General features: G+C 35.9%; 1 protein-coding gene across 6 annotated transcripts in view; it reads left to right on the forward strand.

Annotated features, from left to right (window-relative positions):
- The window catches only part of ACAP2 (ArfGAP with coiled-coil, ankyrin repeat and PH domains 2), a 151402-nt gene that overhangs the window by 67243 nt on the left and 57795 nt on the right, over positions 1-26364 (forward strand). For 5 of the 6 annotated variants that reach the window (XM_019448777.2, XM_019448780.2, XM_053903527.1 and 2 more), the window contains 4 exons: positions 1302-1421; positions 2218-2271; positions 24472-24530; positions 25661-25844. In XM_019448777.2, the coding sequence (XP_019304322.1) occupies positions 1302-1421; positions 2218-2271; positions 24472-24530; positions 25661-25844 (417 nt within the window). The remainder of the gene's footprint in view (positions 1-1301; positions 1422-2217; positions 2272-24471; positions 24531-25660; positions 25845-26364) is intronic. The other variant, XM_053903526.1, reaches the window with a different exon arrangement.

A 26364-nucleotide genomic window follows, 5' to 3' on the forward strand; every position in this document is an offset into this window, starting at 1 on the left:
GCATATAGTGCAACAGGGATTTCAGGAGTAGATTCCTTAATGCCCCTTACCCATTTAGCCCATCCGCCCTCCCACAACCCCTCCACTAACCCTCTGTTTGTTCTCCATTTTTTTTTTTAAATTTTTTTTTTAACGTTTATTTATTTTTGAGACAGAGAGAGACAGAGCATGAACGGGGGAGGGGCAGAGAGAGAGGGAGACACAGAATCGGAAGCAGGCTCCAGGCCCTGAGCCATCAGCCCAGAGCCCGACGCGGGGCTCGAACTCACGGACCGCGAGATCCTGACCTGAGCTGAAGTCGGACGCTCAACCGACTGCGCCACCCAGGCGCCCCTGTTCTCCATTTTTAAGAGTCTCTTATGTTTTGTCCTTCTCCCTGTTTTTATATTATTTATGTTTCCCTTCCCTTATGTTCATCTGTTTTGTGAGAGATTATATCTTTAACTTCTGTTCTTCTAGGCCCTAGGGTATAACAGTTTTAAAACATACTTCTGAGATCCTTTAGATGTTTTTTAAAGGTTTTTTTTTTGGGGGGGGTGCTCTTCGTGGTGCCCTCCCACCCCTGCATTACCCCCTCAGTATCCTTTCCTTCTCCACTTTAAAAAGAAGAAAAAAAAAATATATGTATATATATGTATTCACCCAAGATACTGCTTGATTAAAGAAAATGTTCTATGTTTGAATGAAAGGAGAAAAATAAGGAATGGAAAAAAGAAAGGGAGGGAGGAAAGGAATTAAAGAGAAAGAAAGATGAAAGAAAGTCTCAATTTTAACACTAGCACAGTGCCTAGGACAGTAGGCATTGGAGAAATATGGTTGATTAATCAATTCTGACATCTTCTTTGATAGATTGACACTGAAATGCCCAGCATGACTAACTCAACATGTCAGCTTATTCCCCTTTTCTCCAACATACCACAGGTTTTGAGTTTTTTTGTTTTTTTTTTTAATTTAAAATATTTTTTAACATACTGTTGTTCTGCCTCAAGTTCCCTGTTCTTCCTAGACAAATTTTTATAGAATTAATTTATGGGCTTGAATTTGACTTGATAAAATGATTTGTTGTTGTTATAACACACCTTCTGGGTCCTAAAAGGTCAACTGTTTTGGTACAACCCTCCTATGAATTTACTTTATAAGTCAGAGGGGAAAAGAGCAATTTTCAATTGGTCTATTTTGGATTTATTGATGAACCATAATTTATCTAAACTAGGCTAACTCATGAAGCTACTACTAACACTTGTTCAACTAAGTAATTTGTATAATTATTTTCAACCTGATGTAATGTTTTTCTTTTTCAGCTTGTGAAACTTTGTATCGCAATGATTGATACCGGAAAGGCCTTTTGTGTTGCAAATAAACAATTCATGAATGGGATTCGAGACCTGGCACAATATTCTAGTAATGATGCTGTAGTTGAGGTTAGTATTGTTAAAATTAGTTAATATGTTAAACGCAACAGGATATTAAAGAATTATGCATTCATTTATTAAACGTATTAGTGGCTATAGTGGTAAAAATAGGAATAGAAAAGCTATCACCTATTGGTCTTATTTTGTATAATTCTGTTTTCTAGCATAGTTAGAAGTTGATGGATGATTTGCATTGTGAATGTAAGCTTACTTCTGGTAGTGAGCTGAATCCTCTACAAGAGGGCCTGAGCAGGCAGAGGAGGATTATGCTCCCTAGTAGGAGCTTATAGGGGCAAGCAGAGAGCATTAAACCTTACGAATAGTATTTAGCTGTATGTATGGGGCTGTATAGGAAAGTTCTTGTCAGCTCGCTATGCTTGGTTAACTTAGACCCCTTGCTGTACTCTGTGGTATTATGTTATTTCTTCCAGGAGGAATAATACCTGGTTAGGTAATGGATGTGCCTTCATGATTATTTGACTCCGGGATGTCTAAATGTGCAGTCTTGATACACTCAATTTTACCTTTAGGTTTATATGTGCCATTACTATTTGTTAGCATACTCCTACTGATATGACAATATTAATTCTTTGACTGTTCTGGGGTTTTATGTCACTCACCACATGTAGACTTGTCCTCTTTGCAGAGTATGCCCATGAGGCAATGCCATGAAATTGCCCTTGCAAGTAAATGTCATTGTTTACAATGTAACTTGATCTTGCTGTCAGAAATGCTGAAGTAACATTTTTGTGACCTATTTTGGTGGCTTTTAAATGACTTGGTTTTCTTTTGGTTTCTTTCATAGACAAGTTTAACCAAGTTTTCTGACAGTCTTCAAGAAATGATAAATTTTCACACAGTAAGTGTCAGCAAGTAGGTGTTACTATGACCATGTTAATATTTAGTATATTCCTTGAGTGGCAGTATTTTACAAAAGTACTTAAGTTGTAATTCAGTAACTTTAAATTGTCAGCTTTTTAGTTGGGTGGATCTAACGTGTGTGTGTGTGTGTGTGTGTGTGTGTGAGACAGAGAGAGATTTTATTTCTTGTTCTAGTAAGGTGAACTTAATATCACTGAAATATATACCCATAAGAGCTATTTTTTTGTTTAAGTTGTGCCTTTGGGAGTTCTTAAGGAATTATTTTAAGAATGACGAAGTAAAAGTCATCATTCTAAATTTAGCTATTTCTTTTAAATACTTACAAATATATCCTCTTTGTCTTATCAGTTGCCAGTATTAAAGACTGCTGTATTCTTTGGGCTATTTATATGTGTCTTTAAGATTTGAGGGCATTTAGCCTTCAAGAATGAGGGATACTTTTAGAATGTCAAGAAATTCCTTTATAAATTTTGTAAAACTTTACTGAAAACATGGTAGCTATGAGTTATACATTCTTTTTTTAAAATTTTTATTGAGATATAATTGACATTATGTTAGTTTTATGTATACAGCGATTCCAAGTAACGATTCTGTATTTGTATATACTACAAAATGATTACTGCAGTAAGTTCGGTTAACACGTGTACCTGTACGTAGTTATAATTTATTTTTCTTGTGATGAGAATTTTTAAGACTCACTCTCCTACCTACTTTCAAATATGCAGTACAGTATTATTAACTGTAGTCATCATGCTGTTTGTTACCTCCCTACAACATATTCATTGAATATTTTATAGAAATTTACACCCTTTGAACCCTTTCACCCGCTACCCCTGCCTCAGGCAGACACCAGTCTGTTGTTTATATGCTTGAGCTCATTTTTTGTTGTTGTTGTTATTTTTCAAAGATTTTTTTCTTGTTTCTTTTCTTTTTTTTTAGAGAGAGAGTGGGAGCAGGACAGGGGCAGAGGGAGAGAGAGAAAACCTTAGCAGGCTCTGCGCTCAGTGTGGAGCCTGACGTGGGGCTTGATCTCACTACTTGATCATGACCTGAGCTGAAATCAAGAGTCGGATGCTTAAATGACTGAGTCACCCAGACACCCTTATTTTTAAAATTTTACATCTGAGTGCAGACACTATTTTTCTTTTTCTGACTTATTTTGCTTAGCATAATACCTGCAAGATCCATCTGTGTTGTTGCAAATGTCAGGAGTTCATTATTTTTTATAGATGAGTAGTATTTCAGTGTGTGTATGTGTGTGTGTGTGTGTGTGTGTGTGTGTGTGCGCGCGCGCGCATGCGTGTGCATGTGTATTACATCTTTATCCACTCATCCATTGATGGATATTTAGGGTGTTTCCATATCTTGACTATTGTAAATAATGCTGCAGTGAACATGGAGGTGCATATATTTTTTCAGATTAGTGTTTTCACTTTTTTCTGATCATACCTAGAAGTGGAATTGCTGGATCATATGGTAGTTCTAATTTTAATTTTTTGAGGAATTTCCATACTGTTTTCCACCATTGGTGGCTGCACCAATTTGCATTGGCACCAACAGTGTACAAGTGTTTCCTTTTCTCTGTGTCCTTGCCAACATTTGTTATTTCTTGTCCTTTTGGGTTTTTTTTTTCTTGTCTGTTTGATAATAGCCATTCTAACAGGTATGAGGTGATGTCTCATTGCATTTTGATTTACATTTCCCTGATGATTAGTGGTGTAGAACATCTTTTCATGTATATGTTAGCCAGTTGTATGTTTTCTTTGGAAACGTGTATTCAGACCATATGCCCATTTTTTAATCGGATTGTTTTTTTCCTATTGAGCTGTATGAGGTCCTTCCCTCCTTCCTTCCTTCCTTCCTTCCTTCCTTCCTTCCTTCCTTCCTTCCTTCCTTCCTGATATTAACCCCTTATCAAATATATGATTTGCAGATATTTTCTGCCATTCAGTAGTTGCTTTTTCACTTTGTTGTTGGTTTCCTTTGCAGTGCAGAGACTTTTTAGTTTGATGTAGTCCCACTTGTTTATTTTTCCTTTTGTTGCCTTTGTTTTGGTATCAAATCGAAAAAATCATTGCCAGGACTGATGTCAAGGAGGTTACTGCCTGTGTTTTCTTCTAGGAGTTTTATTCTAGCACCTGGCAATACAGAGGGTTCTGGTCTTATTTTCAAGTCTTTAATCTATTTTGAGTTAATTTTTGTGTTATATGCTTCTTAAAAAATTTTAAAAAGCTTAACATATATGACTGTCATATAATTATTTGGTGCTTCAAAATTATCAACACATACTCTTTATAAAAATCTGCCAGTTTTTGGTTCTTAGTTTATTTGATTTTCTTACTTTTTTGGGTTTTTTTGGTCAAATTAAGGGTAAAGTTATCTGGTGATATTTATTTTAATTGTACTTCAAATTTTAGCTGTTCTGAAGTTAGCATGTACAAGTATTGCTTCATTTCCGGGTTTCAGTTCTTTTGAGTATAGATCCAGGTGTGGAATTACTGGTGCATATGATACTTCTATACTACTTCCTTCTTAAGGAAACACTGAACTGTTTTTCACAGAGCCTGCACCATTTTACACTTCCAGCAGCAATGTGTGAGTGTTCTGGTTTTTCACATCCTTGTCAACGTTTATTATTTTCCATTTTTTTGATCACAGCTGTCCTAGTAGGTGTGAAGTAGTGTCTCACTGTGGTTTTGATCTGTACTTCTCCGATGCTTAATACAGTTGAGCATGTTTTCATGTGTTTATTGGCCATTGTGTATTTTCTGCCATTGTTACCATCGTGGCCATTTGAGTCCTTTGCCTGTTTTTAAATTGGAATTTTAAAAACTGAATTCTTTGTATATTTTGGATATTAATTCTTATCAGATAAATATGTAAATATTTTCTCCCATTCTGTATAGGTTGTCTTTTCAGTTTCTTGATAATATCCTCTGATGCACAAAAGTTAATTTTGATGAAATTCAGTTTATTTTTTTTGTTGCTCCTGCTTTTGGGGTCATATCCAAAAATCCATCGCCAAATCCCAGATCATGAAGATTTATCCCTTTGTTTTCTTCTAAGAGGTTTTTTTAGTTTTTTAAAAAGTAATCTCTACACACATCATGGGGCTCAAACTTATAACCCCAAGTTGAAGAGTTGCATGCTCAATTGACTGAGCCAGCCTGGCACCCCTCTTCTTAGCATTTTATGGTTGTATCTCTAATATTTTGCACCAATTTGTTTTCTTAATGTCGTCTTATTCTCTTTCTACCTTCTAGAGGATTTAGATGCCAGTATATAGTATGTTTGATTTGTTTTTAAATCAAGTGATCATTTGGATTTAAACTTCTTAAAAAATGTAATATAGTAAGAACTAATTTTGGGGGGGATAAAAGCTATTGATTGAAATTAACATAAAAAGTTAAATGTTTTCTCCATAATATATTATCTTTTGTAATAGTCTTATTTCTGATATTTTCTTTAAATCAGTAAGTCTTGCATTATTACTTTACATAAGAATACCTTGGCTCTTTGTTATAACTTTAAATGTGAAAATTTATGCTTAAGATAAACACTTGGCAAATAAATTGTTTAAATGTGTATTGGTAGATTTCTTGTCAACAAATCTTCAAAGTATTTTAATAATCACTTTCAGTTTTCAGTTTGTTGCTTTATGTGAAGGGAATAATAGAATTTGCTATGCCTATATGTAAGAGTGTTGCGAGGAACAACAATATGTGAAAGTAGACTCTGGAGAGTGACGCTTCTTTCTTTACTATATCAGTTGGCATACGTTCAGGAAAACAAGCCACTTAGGATATTTCTGACAAAGATTTTAATACAGTGAATTGGTTACAAAAGTGTTGGAAGGGTTGGAGGAATAAAAAGAGTTAAGGTGGTGCCATCTAGAGATTAGTAAATATGGGAAGTAGCTATTGCCCCTGGGGCTGGAGGACATGGGAAACTGTTCCCCAGAGCTCCTAAGTATTGCACTGTTGAGAATACAGCCAATGTAACTTGGCCAGGAAGCCAGGAGCTTGCCTTCTTGTGGTTGCTGCAGAGCCAAGGAGCCTGTAGTCCCACTGAAACTGCCCAGATTGGTCATAAATGGCTGCTCAAAGTTGGTGTGGCTCACAGATGCTCACTGATGGCTATGTCAGAACAGAAGCAGAAAAAACCGTGGCTTCTTCTATGTCCTGCTGTCATTGGCTTACATTGGCAGAACCTAACCTCTCTGTTTGCAAGGAGGCCTAGGAAATATACTTTGCAGATTTCTAGCATCTGGCAATACAGAGGAGGATCCCATGAAAGGGTGATGTGGTGGTGAAAGCCAACAATTAACCAACACATCAGCCATAAAGCTTATAATTTCAAAATATTTTTGGCAGGCAAATTATTGTGCAGCTTAATGAGTTTTATCCTTAAAACTTTTTTATTTTTTTATTTTTTTAACGTTTATTTATTTTTGAGACAGAGAGAGACAGAGCATGAACAGGGGAGGAGCAGAGAGAGAGGGAGACACAGAATCTGAAACAGGCTCCAGGCTCTGAGCTGTCAGCACAGAGCCCGACGCGGGGCTCGAACTCACGGACCGTGAGATCATGACCTGAGCCGAAGTCGGATGCTTAACCGACCAAGCCACCCAGGCGCCCCTATCCTTAAAGCTTTTTATATGACTTTTCTTTTTTCCATATTCTCCATATCCAACATATTAGCAAAATTACACCCCAAATCCAACTAACAGTAGTTTCCTCTGCCACCTCCAAGTCTACAATACTACCACCTCTTGTTTAGGATTATATCATAGCCTTCCAACTTGTGTTTCTGCTTCTCTTCTTGCCCTTCTACAATGAGTTCTGTATACAGGAGCCAGAAAGAACTTAAAAATATAAATTAATTTACAGCATTCCACTATTGTAGCTTCCCGTCACACTCAGAATAAAACCCAAACATGGCATACCCCAGCCTTATGACCAGACTTCTGCTGATAACTCCCTGATCTCATCTCTGTTTTCTGCCTGGCTATAGCCACATGGAGTCTTTGTTGTTCTTTAACATATCAAAGTAATTCTCATCTTAGGGCCTTTGCACTTGCTATCTATTCTGTGCAGAATGTTCTTTGTTCATATCCATGTGTGGCTATTTTCCTTAAAGTATTCTTTCTCTTTCTACACGTCTCCCTCACTTTATTTAGGTCACTACCTCTCAGATAAGCCTTCCTTGACCACCCTGTCATCACTTAGGTTACCTTACTCTGCCTTTTACACACACACAGGCACACACACACACACACAATATACACATATGTCATCTGATTCTTAAATGAGTGTATGTACTTAATTTATTGTCTAAGTTCCATGACTGCAGGCACTGTGTTATATTCATTTCTGCTACTACCACCTAGAAGATTCCTGGTAGAAAGTACTTTTGCAGAGTTAAGGAGACCAAGGTTATGAACTTAAGAAAATTCTTGTGTTTTTTTTATAGTCATTAAATGAAAAAAATTTGTTAAATCAGTGACAGCACATACCAAATAGATAATTAAAAGTATTTAATGTTTTAAACATTTTTCTTTTATTGTTTCTGGCACTTGAAAACTTCAGGATCTCTATTTTCACTAAAATTTATGTTGCTTTAAAAAGATGATTTGCAAACCGATAGGAGATTACTCTTTGCCTGCCTGTCTGCATAGAGGACTTAAGGCTGTAGGTTGGTGAGCTTGTGTGTGTTGATATATATACTATACATGTATCTATAGAGAACTCTTTGTTTTATACTATATCCAGATGTCCAGTGCCTTTCTAATTTTATCCCATATTTTTTTAGCATCTCAGAAATTTTCCTAATAGATAGAAGTATGGAATTGTAAGACCTTGCTTTACTACCTTTTAATTTCCTTTCCTTTTATAGTTGCTATGTTGTCTGCTTTACCTGGCCTTTTTGTTTCTTGTTAACAAATACTTTAAATTTTTCCCAGTAGGAGTGACTCGTGTGTACTTGAATCAGAATTCTTATATTTGAGGTAAAGATTCTTCCTTCATCATAATACTGCATACTTTGCTTTAGCTAAAATATGACCAAGGATGACAGATCTCTTGTTTACTGTTACATCCCTAGTACTTGCATAATTCTTTTCCTGGGGAGGTCATTTAATTTTACTAAGCTTTGTGCTCCTCCTTTGGAAAATGAATGGGTTTTACTAAATGACTTTTAGTTACAAACATTCTATGATTACACAGCATTATTTATTATAAGATTTAAATATGATCTCAGAGCCATTTGTTAAAATGTGGGAAAAGCCTAGTTACATAAAATGCTTTATTTTAGTAGCATTCTCTACAATGAAATTTTAATTACATAGCATTACAGGGCAAAGGAGGCTTTATAGGACAAGACAAACTGCTTTCTAAAATGTAATAAACGTGGCAATCTGCTTAAATTCTGTAGCAGATTTTGTAATACTTAGATTTTGGTGTATCTGTTTGTGTCACAGTAAAAAGCTGGATATTCTGCAGATGTCATTTATGAATAACTTAATAAATGGGTTTAAATAAATGTTTAAAATAATAGAGCCATTTGGGTTTTTAGCCAAGATTAAACATAGATTGGGATTAGTTTATCTGGTCATTTAAAAATTATTTGGATTCTTTTGTGATTTATTTCTTCTGTAAGAATGGATATTATTGTTCCTTATTCCTTATAGAATGAGAATTTCCTAGGGTTGTTCTCTAACTCATATGTCTTTATAAGGCACCAACTCATGGCTGTTTCAGAGCAGGTCAGGCGTGCTGATTTTTAAAAAAATTTTTTTTTTTTCAACTTTTTTTTTTTTTTTCAACGTTTTTTTTTTTTTTATTTATTTTTGGGACAGAGAGAGACAGAGCATGAACGGGGGAGGGGCAGAGAGAGAGGGAGACACAGAATCGGAAACAGGCTCCAGGCTCCGAGCCATCAGCCCAGAGCCTGACGCGGGGCTCGAACTCACGGACCGCGAGATCGTGACCTGGCTGAAGTCGGACGCTTAACCGACTGCGCCATCCAGGCGCCCCTGATTTTTAAAATTTTTAAATGGAATGGTCAGGCGTGCTGCGTTCTATTAAATACTGGAGTTGGCTTGAACACTGACTTTTCTGGAACATAGAGATTTCTGTAACTTCACTGATGACTCTTTTGGATTCTCATTTGCTGTTGGTGTAAGGAAGTTGGAATTTTTATTTGATTATTATTTTTGCTGAATGAAGCTTTAAGGTTGAATTGCTGCATAAATTCTATAAAATGTGTAACCCTTTTTGTTTTATTTTTTTCTGAGTTTGATTTTCCATATTACAGCTGTCCACTCATTCACTCAGTGGATGGTTTCATGAAAATGTCATGAACTATCTGGGTGTTGGTGGAAAATTTTTAAAATTTTTAAATGGAATTATGTAAAAATAATAAGTATTTAATAAATAGATCATTTCTTTTTAATAGAATTATAAAATAAAACATACTATTGGGGGAGATATTACATATTGAATGAGTACAATACTTCTAAATATTTAAAAAGTATTTTAATGAGAAACTTGAGCTAGTTTCCATGAACATAACTTTTTCTCAAAATAGGTCTTATCATGAAATGATTTCAAGCAATTCCTGGTCAAGATTTTAAAATTGTTGATCTTTTCAAATTCTTGGTCATTGTCATTGATAAGAACGTTGTCTGCATAAGTAGTCATATTAGTGAAAAGCAGGTGAGTATTTATTGCCCTTTCTTCCTGATTGACAGGAGCTTGGTTATTGCTCTTTCCTCCTGATTGGCAGGAGCTTCTTTATCCCGTGTAATTAGAATTCAGATAATTCTGTCTCTTTAAGTTGTACTTTAAAGGAGCAGTCATTCATTTTTTATCCTTTTTTTCTTTCATTGACAAAAGTAATGCTTAAATTTTCTGAGATAAACTGAATAGATTTTGAATAAAATAATGATAAACCTTTTCTGCAGGTATACACAGAAGTTGGTCTTCCTACTTTTTTCTTCCTTTAATTCACTTCTAATAATTGTCTTTGTGGATCTAGATTATAGCACTGACTCCCTAGTGACTCATTCTCAGCCTCTCCATTCCAATACAGCCAATCCACACAGTTTGTCAGTGCATGTGAATGGTCAGAAATATTAAGCATTGCTTGAAATAAATTAATCAGATAGCAGAATGTTACTTTAGCCATATCTTGAAGTCAATAACTAGTATTAAATCAATAAGTTGAGATTTATTCCTCCTAAACTTCCTGAATTTTACTTAAAAAAAATTTTTTTTAATGTTTTTCATTTTTGAGAGAGAGAGCACTAGTAGATGAGGGGCAGAGAGGGAGACACAGAATCCAAAGCAGGCTTCAGGCTCCAAGCTGTCATCAGAGAGCCTGATGCAGAGCCCAAACCCACAAACTGTGAGATCATGACCTGAGCCAAAGTTGGACGCTTAACTGACTGAGCCACCCAGGAGCCCCAAGAACTTTTTTTCTTATTTTGTGTTTGCAGAAGTTTAGAGTACAGATCTTTTTCTGTATGAAATTGACATTTCATGTTGAAGTCCTGTATGATTTGCTTCATTTAATAACTTCATAGTTATTTATAGCTTCATTTAATAACTTTGATACAAAAAGATAGGTCAAAGAAGAGAATTTGGACCGCTGTGATTGTATTCTGAATGTAATGACTTCCGGCAGTATTTAATGAAAAATTTGTCCATTATGGTGGGGAAACAACAATCAGTAGAAAGCAAATGTATTTAAGTACGAAAATGAAACATATGTCTTAAGGTTCAGAAATTGATGTGTGTATAATTTTCTGCATACTTAAAATGTTTTAAAATAAATATTGAAAGATAATAAAATGAAACATTTCATAAATAGGAAATACTAATTCGTTGTAGTTAATTCAATAAATGTTACTCTTATGTATGATCACAAAATAAAATTTTCAAAATGTTTTTTGAAATCAGCAAATGCCTACAGTCCCATTTAAATGATTATGTGCATTTATTTATTTATATTGGTTTCAAGTTTTTATTTGTTTTTGAGAGAGAGAGAGAGAGAGAAAGAGGATGAAAGTGAGAGAGAGAGCGAGAGAGCGAGAGAGCGAGAGAGCGAGAGCGAGAGAGAGAGAGAGAGAGATGGGCTCACCCAAAGTGGGGCTTGGGCTCACCTGATGTGGGACTCTAACTCATGAATCATGAGATCATGACCTGAGCTGAAGTCAGATGCTTTACAGCTGAGCCACCCAGGTGCCCTCGAGTTTTTATTTAAATTCCAGTTAGTTAACATATAATATAATATTAGTTTCAGGAGTAAAATTTAGTGGTTCATCACTTACATGGAACACCCAGTGCTTATCACAATAGATTATGTACATTTAATTTCATCTTCAGAAATAAATGTTTTTTTGTTTTTTATTTTATTTTTTTAAGGATAGTCCTTTGAGTCAAATACATTTATTTTATGGAAGATACACCAAAATATTTTTTAATTTTATTATTTTTTTAAATTTACATCCAAATTAGTTAGCATATAGTGCAACAATGATTTCAGGAGTAGATTCCTTAGTGCCCCTTACCCATTTAGCCCACCCCCCTTTCAGTAACCCTCTGTTTGTTCTCCATATTTGAGTCTCTTATGTTTTGTCCCCCTCCCTGTTTTTATATTATTATTGTTTCCCTTCCCTTATGTTCATCTGTTTTTTCTCTTAAAGTCCTCATATGAGTGAAGTCATATGATATTTGTCTTTCTCTGACTAATTTCACTTAGCATAATAGCCTCCAGTTCCATCTACATAGTTGGAACTGGCAAGATTTCATTCTTTATGATTGCTGAGTAATACTCCATTGTATATATATACCACATCTTCTTTATCCATTCATCCATTGATGGACATTTTTGGGCTCTTTCCATTCTTTGGCTATTGTTGATAGTGCTGCTATAAACACTGAGGTGCATGTGTCCCTTTGAAACAGCACACCTGTATCCTGTGGATAAATGCCTAGTAGTGCAATTGCTGGGTTGTAGGGTAGTTCTATTTTTAGTTTTTTGAGGAACCTCCATACTGTTTTCCAGAGTGGCTGCACCAGCTTGCATTCCCAGAAATAAATTTTTTAATAATTAAAGATAAAACAGCAAAATTTCATCAAGAATCAGAATTTGGCTAATTAACATCAAAAGCCAATAATAAATAACTACTGAAAAGTGTAAGAGTCAAAAAAGAATTGCGTTCTTTTTTTTTTTTTTTTATGTTTATTTTTGAGAGAGAGAGAGAGAGGACAGAGTGTGAACAGGGGAGGGGCAGTGAGAGAGGGAGACACAGAATTCGAAGCAGGCTCCAGGCTCTGAGCTGTCAGCATAGAGCCCGACGCAGGTCTTGAACTCATGAACCGTGAGATCATGACCTGAGCTGAAGTTGGACGCTTAACTGACTGAGCCATCCAGGTGCCTCCAATTGCATTCTAGTAGGAACACCTCTTAAGAAATGATGATGCTAACAAAGCAACCATATGTATCTTATTAGTAGAAGAAATGTGAAAAGTAAGAACAAATTAATAGCAAAAATTTGTGAAAGAGCCAAAGAAAGATGAAATATTTGACAACGGGTACTAAGTGAAGAAGTGATGACAAACAAATTGTGACTGCAGTAGTTTTGGGTGATTCAAATGGTAATGCCAGGGGGAACATTATATAGTTTTGTCAAAGCAGTAATTACTGCATTTAAATACTTTATAGAGCAAGTCAGACAAATAGTATTAAAATATAATTTTAGCAAAAAAGATTCATTTTTAGCAGTTCATTTCTTTTTTAATTAAAATGTTTTAAGTTTATTTATTTATTTTGAGAGAGAGAGAAAGAGAGAGAGTGAGCAGGGCAGAGAGAGAATCCCAAGCAAGCTCTGCACTGTCAGCTTGGAGCCGGACTTGGGGTTTGAACCCACAAACCACAAGATTATGACCTGGGCCGAAATCAAGAGTCAGAAGATTTGGATGCTTAACCTACTGAGCCACACAGGCACCCCAGCAGTTGTTAATTTCTGAATGGTTGTACCAAATAGTTTACAACTTCTTAAATCACTATAAAAACTTATATAAACATGACACTAATATCTTCTGTATGACTGTTGACATCTTATTTATCTCTGTTTAACAACCACCCCAAAATTTAGTGACTTAAAACAACAACTATCATGTGTTTGGGCAGGGTTTGGGGAGGCCAGCTAGTCTCTACTCCAGTTGGTGTTGGCTGAGTGGCTCGTATATGGCTGGAGGATCCAATTTGTCTGGTGCCTCAGCTGGGGTGGCTAGAATGGGTGAGGTTGGCCAGGTTTCTCCTGCCCTTTGGAGTCTGTCATTCTCTAGGACTTCACTTTTATAATGTGGTCTCTCTACAGGAGGGTAGTCAGACTTAAAATTTTTTTTATTTTAGAAGAGAGAGCATGACTAGGAGAGATGGGCAGATGGGGGTGGAGGGGAGGGAGGGAGGGAGAGGGAGAGAGAGGGAGGGAGGGAGGGAGAGAGAGAGAGAGAGAGAGAGAGAGAGAGAGAGAGAGAGAGAGAACCCCAAGGCTCCTCACTCGGCCTCACATTTACCCTGATGTGGGCCTCAATCAATGCCACAACCCTGGGATCATGACCTGAGCTGAAATCAAGAGTCTGTCGCTCGACTGAGCCACACAGGTGCCCCAGGTAGTCAGTCTTCTTAATGTGATAGCTGGTTTTCAAGTGAGTGAAATCAGTAGGTGTAAGACTTCTTATGGGCTTGGTCTGGAAGTCACATAGGATGACTTTTGCTACATTCTTTTGATCAAAGCAAGATACAAGGCTATGCCAGATTTAAGGTAAAGGGTAATAAACTCTACCTCTTGGTGGGAGAGTACCATGCACATGGAGTGATGAGAGGAATTATTGGTGGCCCTCTATATAAACACTCTACTGTATCTTTCAACACACCAATAATGTGTGCCATAAGTGTTAGGAGCCTGTACAGTAGAAAGAGATTTTGATTTATGTCATCTGGAGTATAGCTTCAGAATTTAAAAAATTTCTCTAGGTGATTCTGACATGTAGTGAAGTTTGAGAACCACTACTTTAAATCAGTGATTCTCGGGGCTCCTGGCTGACTCAGTTGGTTAAGCATCTGACTCTTGATTTCAGCTCAGCTCATGATCTCGTGGTTTGTGATATTGAACCCTGCATTGGGCTCTGCGTTGATAGCAGGGAGCCTGCTTGGGATTCTCTGTCTCCCTCTCTCTGTCCCTCCCCACTCATGTGCACGTGAGCCCGCACTCGCTCTCTTTCTTTTTCTCTCAAAAATAAATAAACATTAAAAAAAAAAATAACCCAGCGGTTCTCAAATTGTGGCCCATGGACCAATAGTATCAGCATCACCCTGGGACTTGTTTGAACTTCAGCTTCTCAGAGTTTACCCAGATCTACTGAATCAGCAACTCTGAGGCCAGGAGCCAGCAATCTGTGTTTGAACAAAGCCTTCTAGGCAGTTCTAAGGTACTCTAAAGTTTGAGAACCACGGTTCTAGAGCAGGGGTTGGCAGACTTTGACTTGAAGGCCAAATCTAACCCATCTCTCCCCTGCTTTGCATATAAAGTTTCATTGGAACACATATTCATTTGTTTCTGTATTGTCTATGGCTGCTTTTGCACTACAACAACAGAGTGGTTGTGACAGGGACCACATGGCCCACAAACCTAAAATACTGTCTAGTCCTTTACAGAAAAATGTGCTGACCTGTGCACTAAAGGACTACTTTGTTTTTGCCCAGTTCCCAGGACTGTATGTGTCGTGACACCCACTGAAGAGAGGCCTCTTTCTGCTTTAGTGAAAGTGATTTAGTGATTTTAGCTACCTTGAATTCTTATCAGTGGAGTGGTAGTGGATGAACCAAGGCTGTAACCCAGACTAGTTAAAATCAGAGTCTCTGGGAGTAGGCATCAGTAATTTTCAAAGGTCCCCAGGTCATTCCAGAGTTCAGCCCAGTTTGAGAAGCAATGTTTTGCTTCTTCCAAATAAGCTACTTGGAATTCTTAGTAAACACAGACTCTGATTCTGTAAGTCTGGCCTGGTTTTGGAAATTCTTTTCTAACAAGCACCCAGGTGATACGAATAATTTTGGTTCACACCTGGGGAGCTTAAAATGTGCTGATTCCTGAGTCTCACCAGTGTTTCTAATTATCTCAGCATCAGGGTATTTAAAAGTTCCCCAGGTTATTCTAATGTGCAACCAATGTAAGAATCCCTAGGTTAGAGCAGCCTGTCTCAATCTCTAAGTAATGGAATCACCTAGCAAATGTAATAAAAATACAGAAGGATTTTATCTTTCTTTAACAAGCTTGGACCTTGGTATTTTCTGTTAGCTTTGCAGGTGATTTTCACACTAAAGCTAGTGAAGAACCACTGCTGTAGAGGACTCAAGAAAGGGAGAAAGAAGAATTTAGAGAAATGGATAGGCTAGGACAGGCAAAGAATATAGAAAAAGAGGAACACGTAATGAACAATAATTTGCATATTGGGCTCTGTTCCTGATGATAGCAGAGAAGAGTCCTCTTGATTTGTTATTGACCTATTTATTACAGGCCTAATGAGCTTAACTAAATAAAAGATTCAGGGAGTTCACAGCCATAGCCCTGTACTCTTCTATAGATTTTGGAAAGGAGAGGGATGATTATGTCCTATGGAAGGAATCATAGAAGAGAATGCTGTGGTAGCTGAATAATATTTAAATGGGCGACAAAGACTTTAAACTACGAAATTTATGCTTTGAGCCAATGGGGCCTAAATGGTAAGAACTGGAAAATCTTCAGTGCCAACTGTGGATGTGTAGCCTATCTTGTACTAAACTTTGTAGAGTACTGTTTGCCATACGTAAACTGCATTTCAGTTTTCATCGTTTTCTGAAAACAGCTGAGATAGTGTTGCTTTAACTGTGTCCAGACATGAATGGGGGATAACCTGAGTGTAAGCCATTGGTTTAAAACAACCATTATCTGTGCACTTAAGTCAGATCCTTTTTTTTTTTTTAATTTTTTTTTTCAACGTTTTTTATTTATTTTTGGGACAGAGAGAGACAGAGCATGAACGGGGGAGGGGCAGAGAGAGAGGGAGACACAGAATCGGAGACAGGCTCCAGGCTCCGAGCCATCAGCCCAGAGCCCGACGCGGGGCTCGAACTCACGGACCGCGAGATCGTGACCTGGCTGAAGTCGGAGGCTCAACCGACTGCGCCACCCAGGCGCCCCAGATCCTTTTGTAATTAGGACACGCATAGGTCAAATGACATATTGTTGATTATTTGTTATGTATATGTTGGTAGGAATAATACTGCTAATTTTAGAAATGGAACTGAATCTTAGCTTTTGTGTTGGTACCTCCCCCCCCCCCACCCCCGAGTCTGTCATTGTGGTTTTATTATACCATTTCACGTTTTCTGGTGTAGAAACAGAAGACCTGAGCTATACTTAATTCCAAGGGTAAAACAATTTTTTTTCGTCTAAAACCTAGGTAAAGTTTTTGGGTGGTCACTGGACACTTTGGATAAGATCTGGATCAGAATCCTCAACTAGTGAAGATAGTAGAACGCAACACAAGGAAAATGGGGAAATCAAATCAAACTTAAGGAAAGAGTCTTGCAGACTTCATTTGGTACCTGGCTTCTAGGTACCAATGCTACTTGAGATTGGTCCTGACAAGGCTACTTTTACTTTAGTCCCTGTTTCTTTCAAGTCTTCTATAGCTTTTTACTTGCAGCATATGAAAAGAAATGGTGTGAATTCTCTCTCAAGCAGAGTATAGATTAGTGACTTAGGAAATGAGACTAAATGAGGCAGTTCTGTGCAGCAGTTCACCACAGAAAAGTGTTAGCGAGCTGTTCTGTGGCTGGATGGCTTGAGATTGGCAAGTAGGAGACAGCTTTTTACTCAGTTGCTTTTGCATTAACAATATAATTTTCACTGTAATCGAAGTGTTGAAAATGGGTAGCCTCGATTATTGGCAATTTCCTAAAGTGCTTCCTATTCTAGTCAAACGTATATAAAATTTAGTTTAGGTAATGTTTTATCTTGGAGGATGTAGATACTACGTAATGTTTGTATAGTTTTAAAACAATGAAACACTACACAGGAAAACATTGTGTTCTTCTCTCTGGAATATACTTATTTTTAAACGTTACTGAGGGATAATTGGTATAAACAGCATATCAAAGCATACAATTTGGTGAGCGTTGACGTATGTAAACCTGAATAAAACTGTCACCTTAATTAATTTAATGAACATAACAGTTACACCCCAAAAGTTTTCCTTTGCTACTTTGTAATTCTATTTGCTGCCTTCTTATTTCTAGACATTCACAGATCTGCTTTCTGTCATTATTGGTTAGTTTCAATTTTCTATACTTACATGTAAATTGAATCAGTAATTATTTTGAGACTCAATTGTGTTGTGTTTAACAATAATTCTTTCCAGGGGCATCTGGGTGGCTCAGTCAGTTGAGCATCTGACTTCGGCTCAGGTCATGATCTCGCAGTTTGTGAGTTTGAGCCCCACTTTGGCTCTCTGCTGTCAGCCTGTCAGCGTGGAGTCCACTTTGAATCCTCTGTCCCTCTCTCTGCCCCTCCCCTACTTATGCTCTCCCCCAAAAAAATAAATATTAAAAAAAGAAAAACAATAATTCATTCCTTTTTTATTGCTTAATAGTATTGCATTGTATGGATATATCATAATTTGTTTATCCATTCACCTGTTGATGGATGTATTAGTTATCTATTACCATAGAGTGGATTACCCCAAAATATAGTGGCTTAAAACAATAAACATTGTCTGGTTTCTGGGCCAGGAGTTTTTAGACTTTAGACTTAGCTGAGTGGCTCTGGCTCAGAGTCTTGTATGAGATTGCTATTAAGATATTGGCTGGGGCACAGTTGGTTGAAAGCTTTACTGGGGCTGGAGGATCCAATTCCGAGATAGGAAGTGTGTGTGGCTGTTGGATCCAGGCCTCAGTTCCTCGCCAGGGAGCCTTGTCCCTCGGCTGCTTGAGTGTCCTTAGTACATGGAATCGGGTTACTCCCCAAACAGGGGATCCAAGAGCACAAGAGCAAGGACAAAGAAAAAGCTACATTGCTTTTCATGACTTAGTCTTAGAAGGCATACATTGCCACGTCCTCCATATTACCATTTGTTAGAAGTAAGTCGCTATGACCAGCCTGCTCTCAAGGTGATCAGGCTCCATTTTTGAAGGGAGGAGTGTCAAAGAATTTGTGGACATATTTTAAAGCCACCACAATGAACATTTGAGTTGTTTCTGGGCTTTGGCTATTACAAATAAAGTTGCTTACAAAAATATATGTAAAAGTTTGTATACATATATGCATTTATTTCTCTTGTGTGAATAGCCAGGAGTGGCTAGTTCATACATAAGGTAGGATTATATTTAACTTTTTACAAAACTGTGTGTATAGTGAAGACTATAAAATATTGCAAAGAAAATAAAGGAAAGAAAAAAGAACTTACTGTTTATAATAATAATAATGTTAATATTCATATATTAAATTTCTAAAAATTTTTAAAAATCTTTATTTTCAGATACTCTTAGACTTACAGAATAGTTACAGTACAGAGTACCCATAACCTTTAAATTTCTAAAAATATTTAACTTCAAAGAAATTAAAGAAAACCTCCCAAAATTTAGAAATTATTTTCCAAAGTTGACTGTATCACTTTACAGCAGCCATGTACAAGAGTTCTAGATGCTTCACATGATCAACAACACTTGGTATGGCCACTCTTTTTAAATTCATCATGGTTTTAATTTGCATTTTCTGTTTTTTTTTTTTTTTTAAGTTTATTTATTTTGAGAGAGATCCAATTCCAAGATAGGGAGTTGTTTTTTTTTTTAGTTTACTTATTTTGAGAGAGTGCGTGTGAGCAAGGGAAGGGCAGAGAGAGAATCCCAAGCAGGCTCTGTGCTCTTAGCACAGAGCACAATGTGGGGCTTGATCTAACAAACTGTGAGATCATGACTTGAGCCAGAATCAAGAGTTGGAGGCCCAACTGACTGATCCACCCAGGTGCCCCTAATTTGCATTTTCTTAATAGTTAATGATGCTCAGTGTGTTTTTGTGTGTTTTTCTGTCAATGTATCTTCTTTGGTGAAATGTCAGCTCTTTCGCCCATTAAACTTTTTTGGATTGCTTATCTTATTATTACTTAGTTATAAGAGTTCTTTCTGTATTGCAGAAATGTCTTTTGCCAGATAAATGTTTTGCAGATACTTTCTCTGAGGCCTTGGCTTGTCTTTTCCATTTTTATGACAGTATCTTCTGAAAAGCTATAGCTTTTAATTTTGATTAAATCAGTTTATTGACTTTTTTATTTTATGTTTTCTTTTTGTATTCTACCAAGAAATGTTTGCCTAGTTTATGTTTAGATTTGTGATCCACTCTGAGTTACTTTTTCTATATGTTTGCATGGTAAGGGTCAAAGTTCCTTTTTTTTTTTTTCCAGGCTATGGCTCTTCAGTTGTTTGTTGTAACACCATTTGCTCAAAATGGTTTTTCCCTATTGGCACCTTTTTGAAGGCAGCTGTGTTCACCACTATACCACCACTTGGTACTGCACCGTTGGTACTTTTTGTCTAAAAAAATGTGTGGGTCAGTTTTGGGCTCTGTCTTATTTCATTGATCTTTTTGCCTGTCTTTATTCTAATACCACAATAGCCTTAATTACTGTAGCTTTCATAGTAAGTCTTGAAATCAGGTAGTATAGGTATTCCAGCTTTATTCCTTTTTTTCAAAATTGGCTATTCTAGGTCTTTTACATTTTCATATAAGTTTTAGGATCAAATTTTTAGCTTCTACAGAAAGCCTTACTGGGATTTGGAGTGGGATTGTATTGAATGTATGGATCCATTTGGTGAGAATGGACATCTTACTAATAATCAGTCTTTGAATCCAAGAACACAGTATATCTCTCTATTTACTTAAGTTTTCCTTAATTTCTCTTGGTAATGTTTTGTAGTTTTCACTGTACAAGTCTTACGTATGTATCCCTAAGCATTTCCTATTAAAATTTTTTTTAATTTGTTTATTTTGAGAGAGAGAGAGAGTGAGCACGAGTGGGGTAGAGGCAGAGAGAGAGGGAGAGTGCAGAGCCTGATGTGGGGCTTGAACCCACAAACCATGAGATCATGACCTGAGCTGAGATCAAGAGTCCGATTTTTAACTGACTGGGCCACCTGGGTACCCCAGCATTTCCTATTTTTTGATGCTACTGTAAATGATATATTTTTTTCCAGTGTTTATTTTTGAAAGACAGAGTGTATGCAGGGGAGAGGCAGAGAGAGGGGGACAGAGGATCTGAAGCGGGCTCTGTGCTGACAGCAGGGAGCCCAGCGTGGGGCTCAGCTCAAACCGCAAGATCATGACCTGAGCCAAAGTTGGACACTTAACCGACTGAGCCACCCACCCAGGCTTTTTAAAAGTTCACTTTCTAAGTTGTTGCTGGTATATAGAAATATCACTGATTTTTGTATTTTGACTTTGTTCCTGTGGCCTTGCTAAATATGCTTGTTAGTTCTGGTAGACTTTTATGTAAATTCCATAGTATTATCTCAATCATATCATCTGTAGATAAAGATGGCTTTGTATTCTTCCATTCTAATATGTCCCCCTTTTTTCATTTTTCTTGCTTGATTGCCTTGCTAGGGTCTCTAGTAGAATGTTGAATAGAAGTGATGAGAGCAGATATTCTTGCCTTGTTCTTGAGTGTTGCCATTAAGAAGCCTTTCACCACTGAATATGTTAGCTGTACATTTTTTGTATGTGCTCTTTATTAGTTTGAGGAAGTTCCCTTTTATTCCTGGATTCCTGAGAGTTTTTATCAGGAATGGGTGTTGAATTTTGTCAAATGCTTTTTGGTCTCTATTGAGATGCTCATACAGTTTTTCTGTTTTAGTTTGTTATCATGGTAAATTATATTCATTGACTTTTTAATGTTAAATCCATCTTGCATTCCCAGAATAAATCCCAATTGTCATGGTATATTGTTCTTTTTATGTGTTGTTATTGTATATCATTATTACATATTAAGAATTTTTACATATGTGGTCATGAGGGATATTGAGGATTCTCTTGTCTCCACATCCTCACTAACACTTACTCTTTTTTGTCTTTTTTTTTTTTTTTTTTTTTAAATTTTTTTTTCAACGTTTTTTATTTATTTTTGGGACAGAGAGAGACAGAGCATGAACGGGGGAGGGGCAGTGAGAGAGGGAGACACAGAATCGGAAACAGGCTCCAGGCTCCGAGCCATCAGCCCAGAGCCCGACGCGGGGCTCGAACTCACGGACGGCGAGATCGTGACCTGGCTGAAGTCGGACGCTCAACCGACTGCGCCACCCAGGCGCCCCTCTTTTTTGTCTTTTTGATACTAGCCATTCTGAGTTGTGTGAGGTGATATCTCATTGTAGTTTTGATTTGCATTTCCCTGATGATAAATGATGTTGAACATCTTTTCATGTGTCTCTTGGCCATTTGTATGTTTTCTTTGGAAAAAAGTCTACCCAAGTCCTCTGCCAATTTTTAAATCAGATTGTTTGGTGTATGAGTTCTTTATATATTTGGGGTATTAACCCTTTATCAACTATATCATTTGCAAGTATGTTCTCCCATTCAGTATATTGCCTTTTTATTTTATTGATGGTTTCTTTCACCGTGCAAAACCTTTTTAGTTTGATGTAGTCCCAATTGTTTATTTTTCTTTTGTTTCCTTTGCCTGGGGAGATAGATTAGGAAAAATACTAAGGCCAATGTCCAAGAATTTACTGCCTATGTATTCTTTTAGGATGCATAAGGTTTCAGGTCTCACATTTAGGTCTTTAATATGTTTTGAGTTTATTTTTGTGTATGGTGCAAGAAAGTGGTCCAGTTTCATTCTTTTGCATGTAGCTGTCCAGTTTTCCCAATCATGTATTAAAGAGACTGTATTTTCCCCATTGTATGTTCTTGCCTCCTTTGTCGTAGATTAATTGACTATATAAGTGTGAAGTTATTTCTGGGCTCTTTATTCTGTTCCATGATCTAGGTGTCTGTTTCCATGCTAGTACCATACTGTTTTGAGTACTATAGCTTTGTAGTATAGTATGATGCCTCCAATTTTGTTCTGTTTTTTGTTTGTTTTTGTTTTTGTTTTGCAAGATTACTTTGGCTCTTTGGGGTCTTTTGTGGTTCCATACAATAGGATCATTTGTTCTAGTTCTGGAAGGATACTAACTAATATAGTTAGCTTTATGAATTTTGACACATGCATACAGTTGGATCTCCATACCACAATCTATATGCATGACTGTTCCAGTAACCCTAAAAATAGCCTTATGTTATGCCTTTGTAGTACCCTTCCTCCTACCCCTTACCACTAGTAATTACTGATTTGTTCTCCATCCCTATAGTCATATCTTTTCCTGGGTGTCCTGTAAATCAAATCATATAGCTTGTAGCCTTTTGAATATGACTTATTTTACTTAGCAAAATCTATTGAAATTCATCTATGTTGTTGTATGTATTAATAGTTGCTCTTTTTTATTGCTGAGTAGTATTCTATTGTGTGATGTACCATAGCTTACTTCTTCAAGGACATTTAGATTGCTTCTAGTTTGAGGCACTTAGGAATTGCACTGCTATAAACATTTGCATACAGGTTTTGGTGTAACTCTAAGTTTTCTTTTTTCTTGGGCAAATACCTAGGAATGGGATTGCTAGGTTTTATGTAAATATAGCTTTAACTTTATAGGCTATGGGAGGCTTTTAACTATAGATTCTATTTCTTTGTTTCTGTTTAGGTTATTGATTTCTTATTGAGTGAACTTTGGTAGTTTTGTTTTTCAAAGAATTAGCCCATCTCTATTGAATTTATAGGCCTAAAATTGTTCCCCAATTCTCCTGATTATCCTTTTTTAATAGCTGTAGAATCTGTGGTAATGTCATCTTTGTCCTTCTTGACATTGGAAATTTGTGTTTTAAAAATTTTTCTTGATCACTTTGATGGGAGATTTATCAACTTTATAGATCTTCTGAAAGAACTAGCTTTTGGTTTCATTGAGTTTTGGCTGTTGAGTTTCTGTTTTCTATGTAGCTGACTTCCAGTCTTACCTTTATTATTTCCTTTCTTCTGCTTAATTTGGGTTTAATAGTTTAACATAGTACAGAAAATAATTTTTTCTCTCTGGAAGTAAATTGTCAGATTTTTAAACCTTTAGTACTCAATCCAGGTGTGTGTGTGTGTGTGTGTGTGTGTGTGTGTGTGTGTGTGTGTGTGGTGTGTTTGGTATTTAGGCAAGAACATGAGACTTTGCTAGTAGCAAGATTTCAGAGAGAGTGAAATTGGTATTGTTTTTAATAAGTAGGAGAACACAGGATTTTCTTTTTGTTTTGAATATTGATTTTTGTGTCTGTTCATCTGACATCTGTTTCCAACTCTGAATGAAGTGTATCTGTTAATTATTGAATGAAATGTATCTGTTAATTATAGAAGTATTTGGAGTTTCCATGACAAGCCCAGTGAAATTGCCTACACATGGAGCTACTAGAGTTTAATATGTGGTATCATTTAAATGGGGCAAAATATTGTCACGAGGAGTAAAATTTTATTCTTGTCTCTAATCTTAGCAATCATTAAACCCAAAGGGCCATATAATGTTTACTTGAATTAAGAATGTAAAACATTGAAATCCCTACATTTTCCCTGTTGAATAACCTCTAACTAAGATGATATGAAGCAGTTCTGGAGTTGTTTTTACTTAGTATGTTTTGATATGTTAAAGTAAGAAATTCCTGTAGTAAATGAAGTAGACTTCATATTACTTTTTAGGTTATTTGTCAAAGCTTGAATTAAAATCAAGGAAATAAATCACTCTATTATTTGAACATTGTATTTAAATGTTAATGCAGATGCGATTTTCTCTGTAAATAAAAATAATTTTATTTTTTAGAGGAAACTGGCTTAAAAATCGGTTTCAGTTTCTTTTTTAAATCCTTACTTTTTTAGTTGGTCTTCAATAAGAAATATAGGTGTTATTAGAATTGGAGTAATAGTGGAAAGATGTATTACTTACCAATCTACGTGAAAATTATTTTTTTGTTTACTTTTCTAATTGTTTAATGTTACATTTTATCTTTTAGATCCTATTTGACCAAACTCAGAGATCAATTAAAGCACAGCTTCAGAACTTTGTTAAAGAGTAAGTCAATTACAGTGAAAAGAAAAGTAACCAGTGAATGATCACATCTGGGAGTTGGTATCTTTTGAGAGGAATTTTATGGACCATGATTTATTGAAAATTTTGGAGTTTTTGTTTGCTTTTTTGCTTTGTGAAATATATATTGCATTTTTTTTCCTGAGCTACTCTGTAAAGGAATCAGACTTTATGCCTTTCAGTGAATCATTTATATTATGAAATTTATATTCAGGATACATAACTAGGATTGTTATAGATTAAAAAATAAAAGAAATAATTTAATGGCCTTTCAAAATCAAAGCAGACCCCAAAAGTGATTGAAATGCTATTAGTTATTATAGTTAAGACTAAGTTTTCCTTTGTCTCAATATGGTATTTTCTTTGGAGAGAAGATAATGGAATATATGAAAATGAGTCAGGAAGGTGCATGTTGTTTTGCCACATGTGAGCCTTTTATGTCACATTCATCCCATTCTATATGTGAAATAAAATGAAACTAGAAATAAAAGACATCCAAATTTTCTAGATAGGAACATTTTCCTTTCCCACATTAATCAGTTTTTCTCTTTTAATTCCTGACCAAGAATATATAAAATTACAGATAACATTGGTTACGATATAGTATTCAGGATAAATGGCAGATCTCATGAACATAGTGCACTGCCATTTAGTAGGTTGGAATTTATTGTTTCGTTAGTGACGTCTTGCAGATTCTTTGCAAATAATAGACTAATGTTCAGAATGTCCTTATAGAATGTATACATGAAAATTTATGGCTTCTTAACAAAGAGTTTAAAGCCTTTTTCACATACACTTTATTATCATTTTTAAATTGTTTGTCTTCAAGTCATTTTGCCTAGTTCTCTGGTAGAAAAAAATGAAGGGATATCATGTATTTATCTAAGATCATTAATCAAGGGTTTTGGATTTTTGGAATACTGAATGGAAACTGTTACTCTTTACGGGTACACAGTTGTTTTACAAAGGATTGTATCAGTGTGTGTTTTAAGAATATATTCATGTCCTTGATCCAGTAATTTCCCTCAACAAGAAATGAATGATATTTCTTAAAGTGTGGTTTGTAGACCACCCATAATTGGATTTATGAAAATTTCACTATTTTTATTTTTTAGAGACCTTAGAAAATTCAAAGATGCCAAGAAGCAATTTGAAAAAGTCAGTGAAGAAAAAGAAAATGCATTAGTAAAAAATGCTCAAGTACAAAGAAACAAACAGCACGAAGTTGAGGAAGCCACAAACATTTTGACAGCAACAAGAAAATGTTTTCGACATATAGCCCTCGACTATGTACTTCAGGTATATTTATTATGTGTTTTCAAAAAATGCTTACTAAACACGTCCTTACTTTTGAATGATGGCATTGAAAGGACAATTAATAATGTTTCTTTGAGTTTAAAATCAAACCATGATCTTTTGTGAAAACTTTTCACTTGTCTGTATATCTCTGTGTCTATATTTATGTGTGTACATGTGTACACCTTTGGTTTGGATTTCTTCACCTTTTCACTTAACATGATACTTCTCTCATTTTTAAATGTTCTAAAAAGCATTTTTAATTGCTATGTTTTATTCTGTGGAATTACTGTGTCAATTTAGTTAGTATCTGATTATCAGATATAGTGTTGCCAGTTTTTACTGGAAATAGTGAAAATGTAGCTTTCAATAATTATAAATAATAATAACATCTTTGTATATAAATCTTTTGCCACATTTCTGATTGTTTCTTTAGAGTAGATTCCTAGAAGTACTAAGGCTTACTATGTTGCCAAATGAAAAATATTTCTAGAAACACTGTTCTCATATTTACCATAATGTA

Source organism: Panthera pardus, unplaced genomic scaffold (genome assembly GCF_024362965.1).
Source record: "Panthera pardus isolate Hobbes unplaced genomic scaffold, ASM2436296v1 HiC_scaffold_16, whole genome shotgun sequence".
NCBI classification, from domain to species: Eukaryota; Metazoa; Chordata; class Mammalia; order Carnivora; family Felidae; genus Panthera; species Panthera pardus.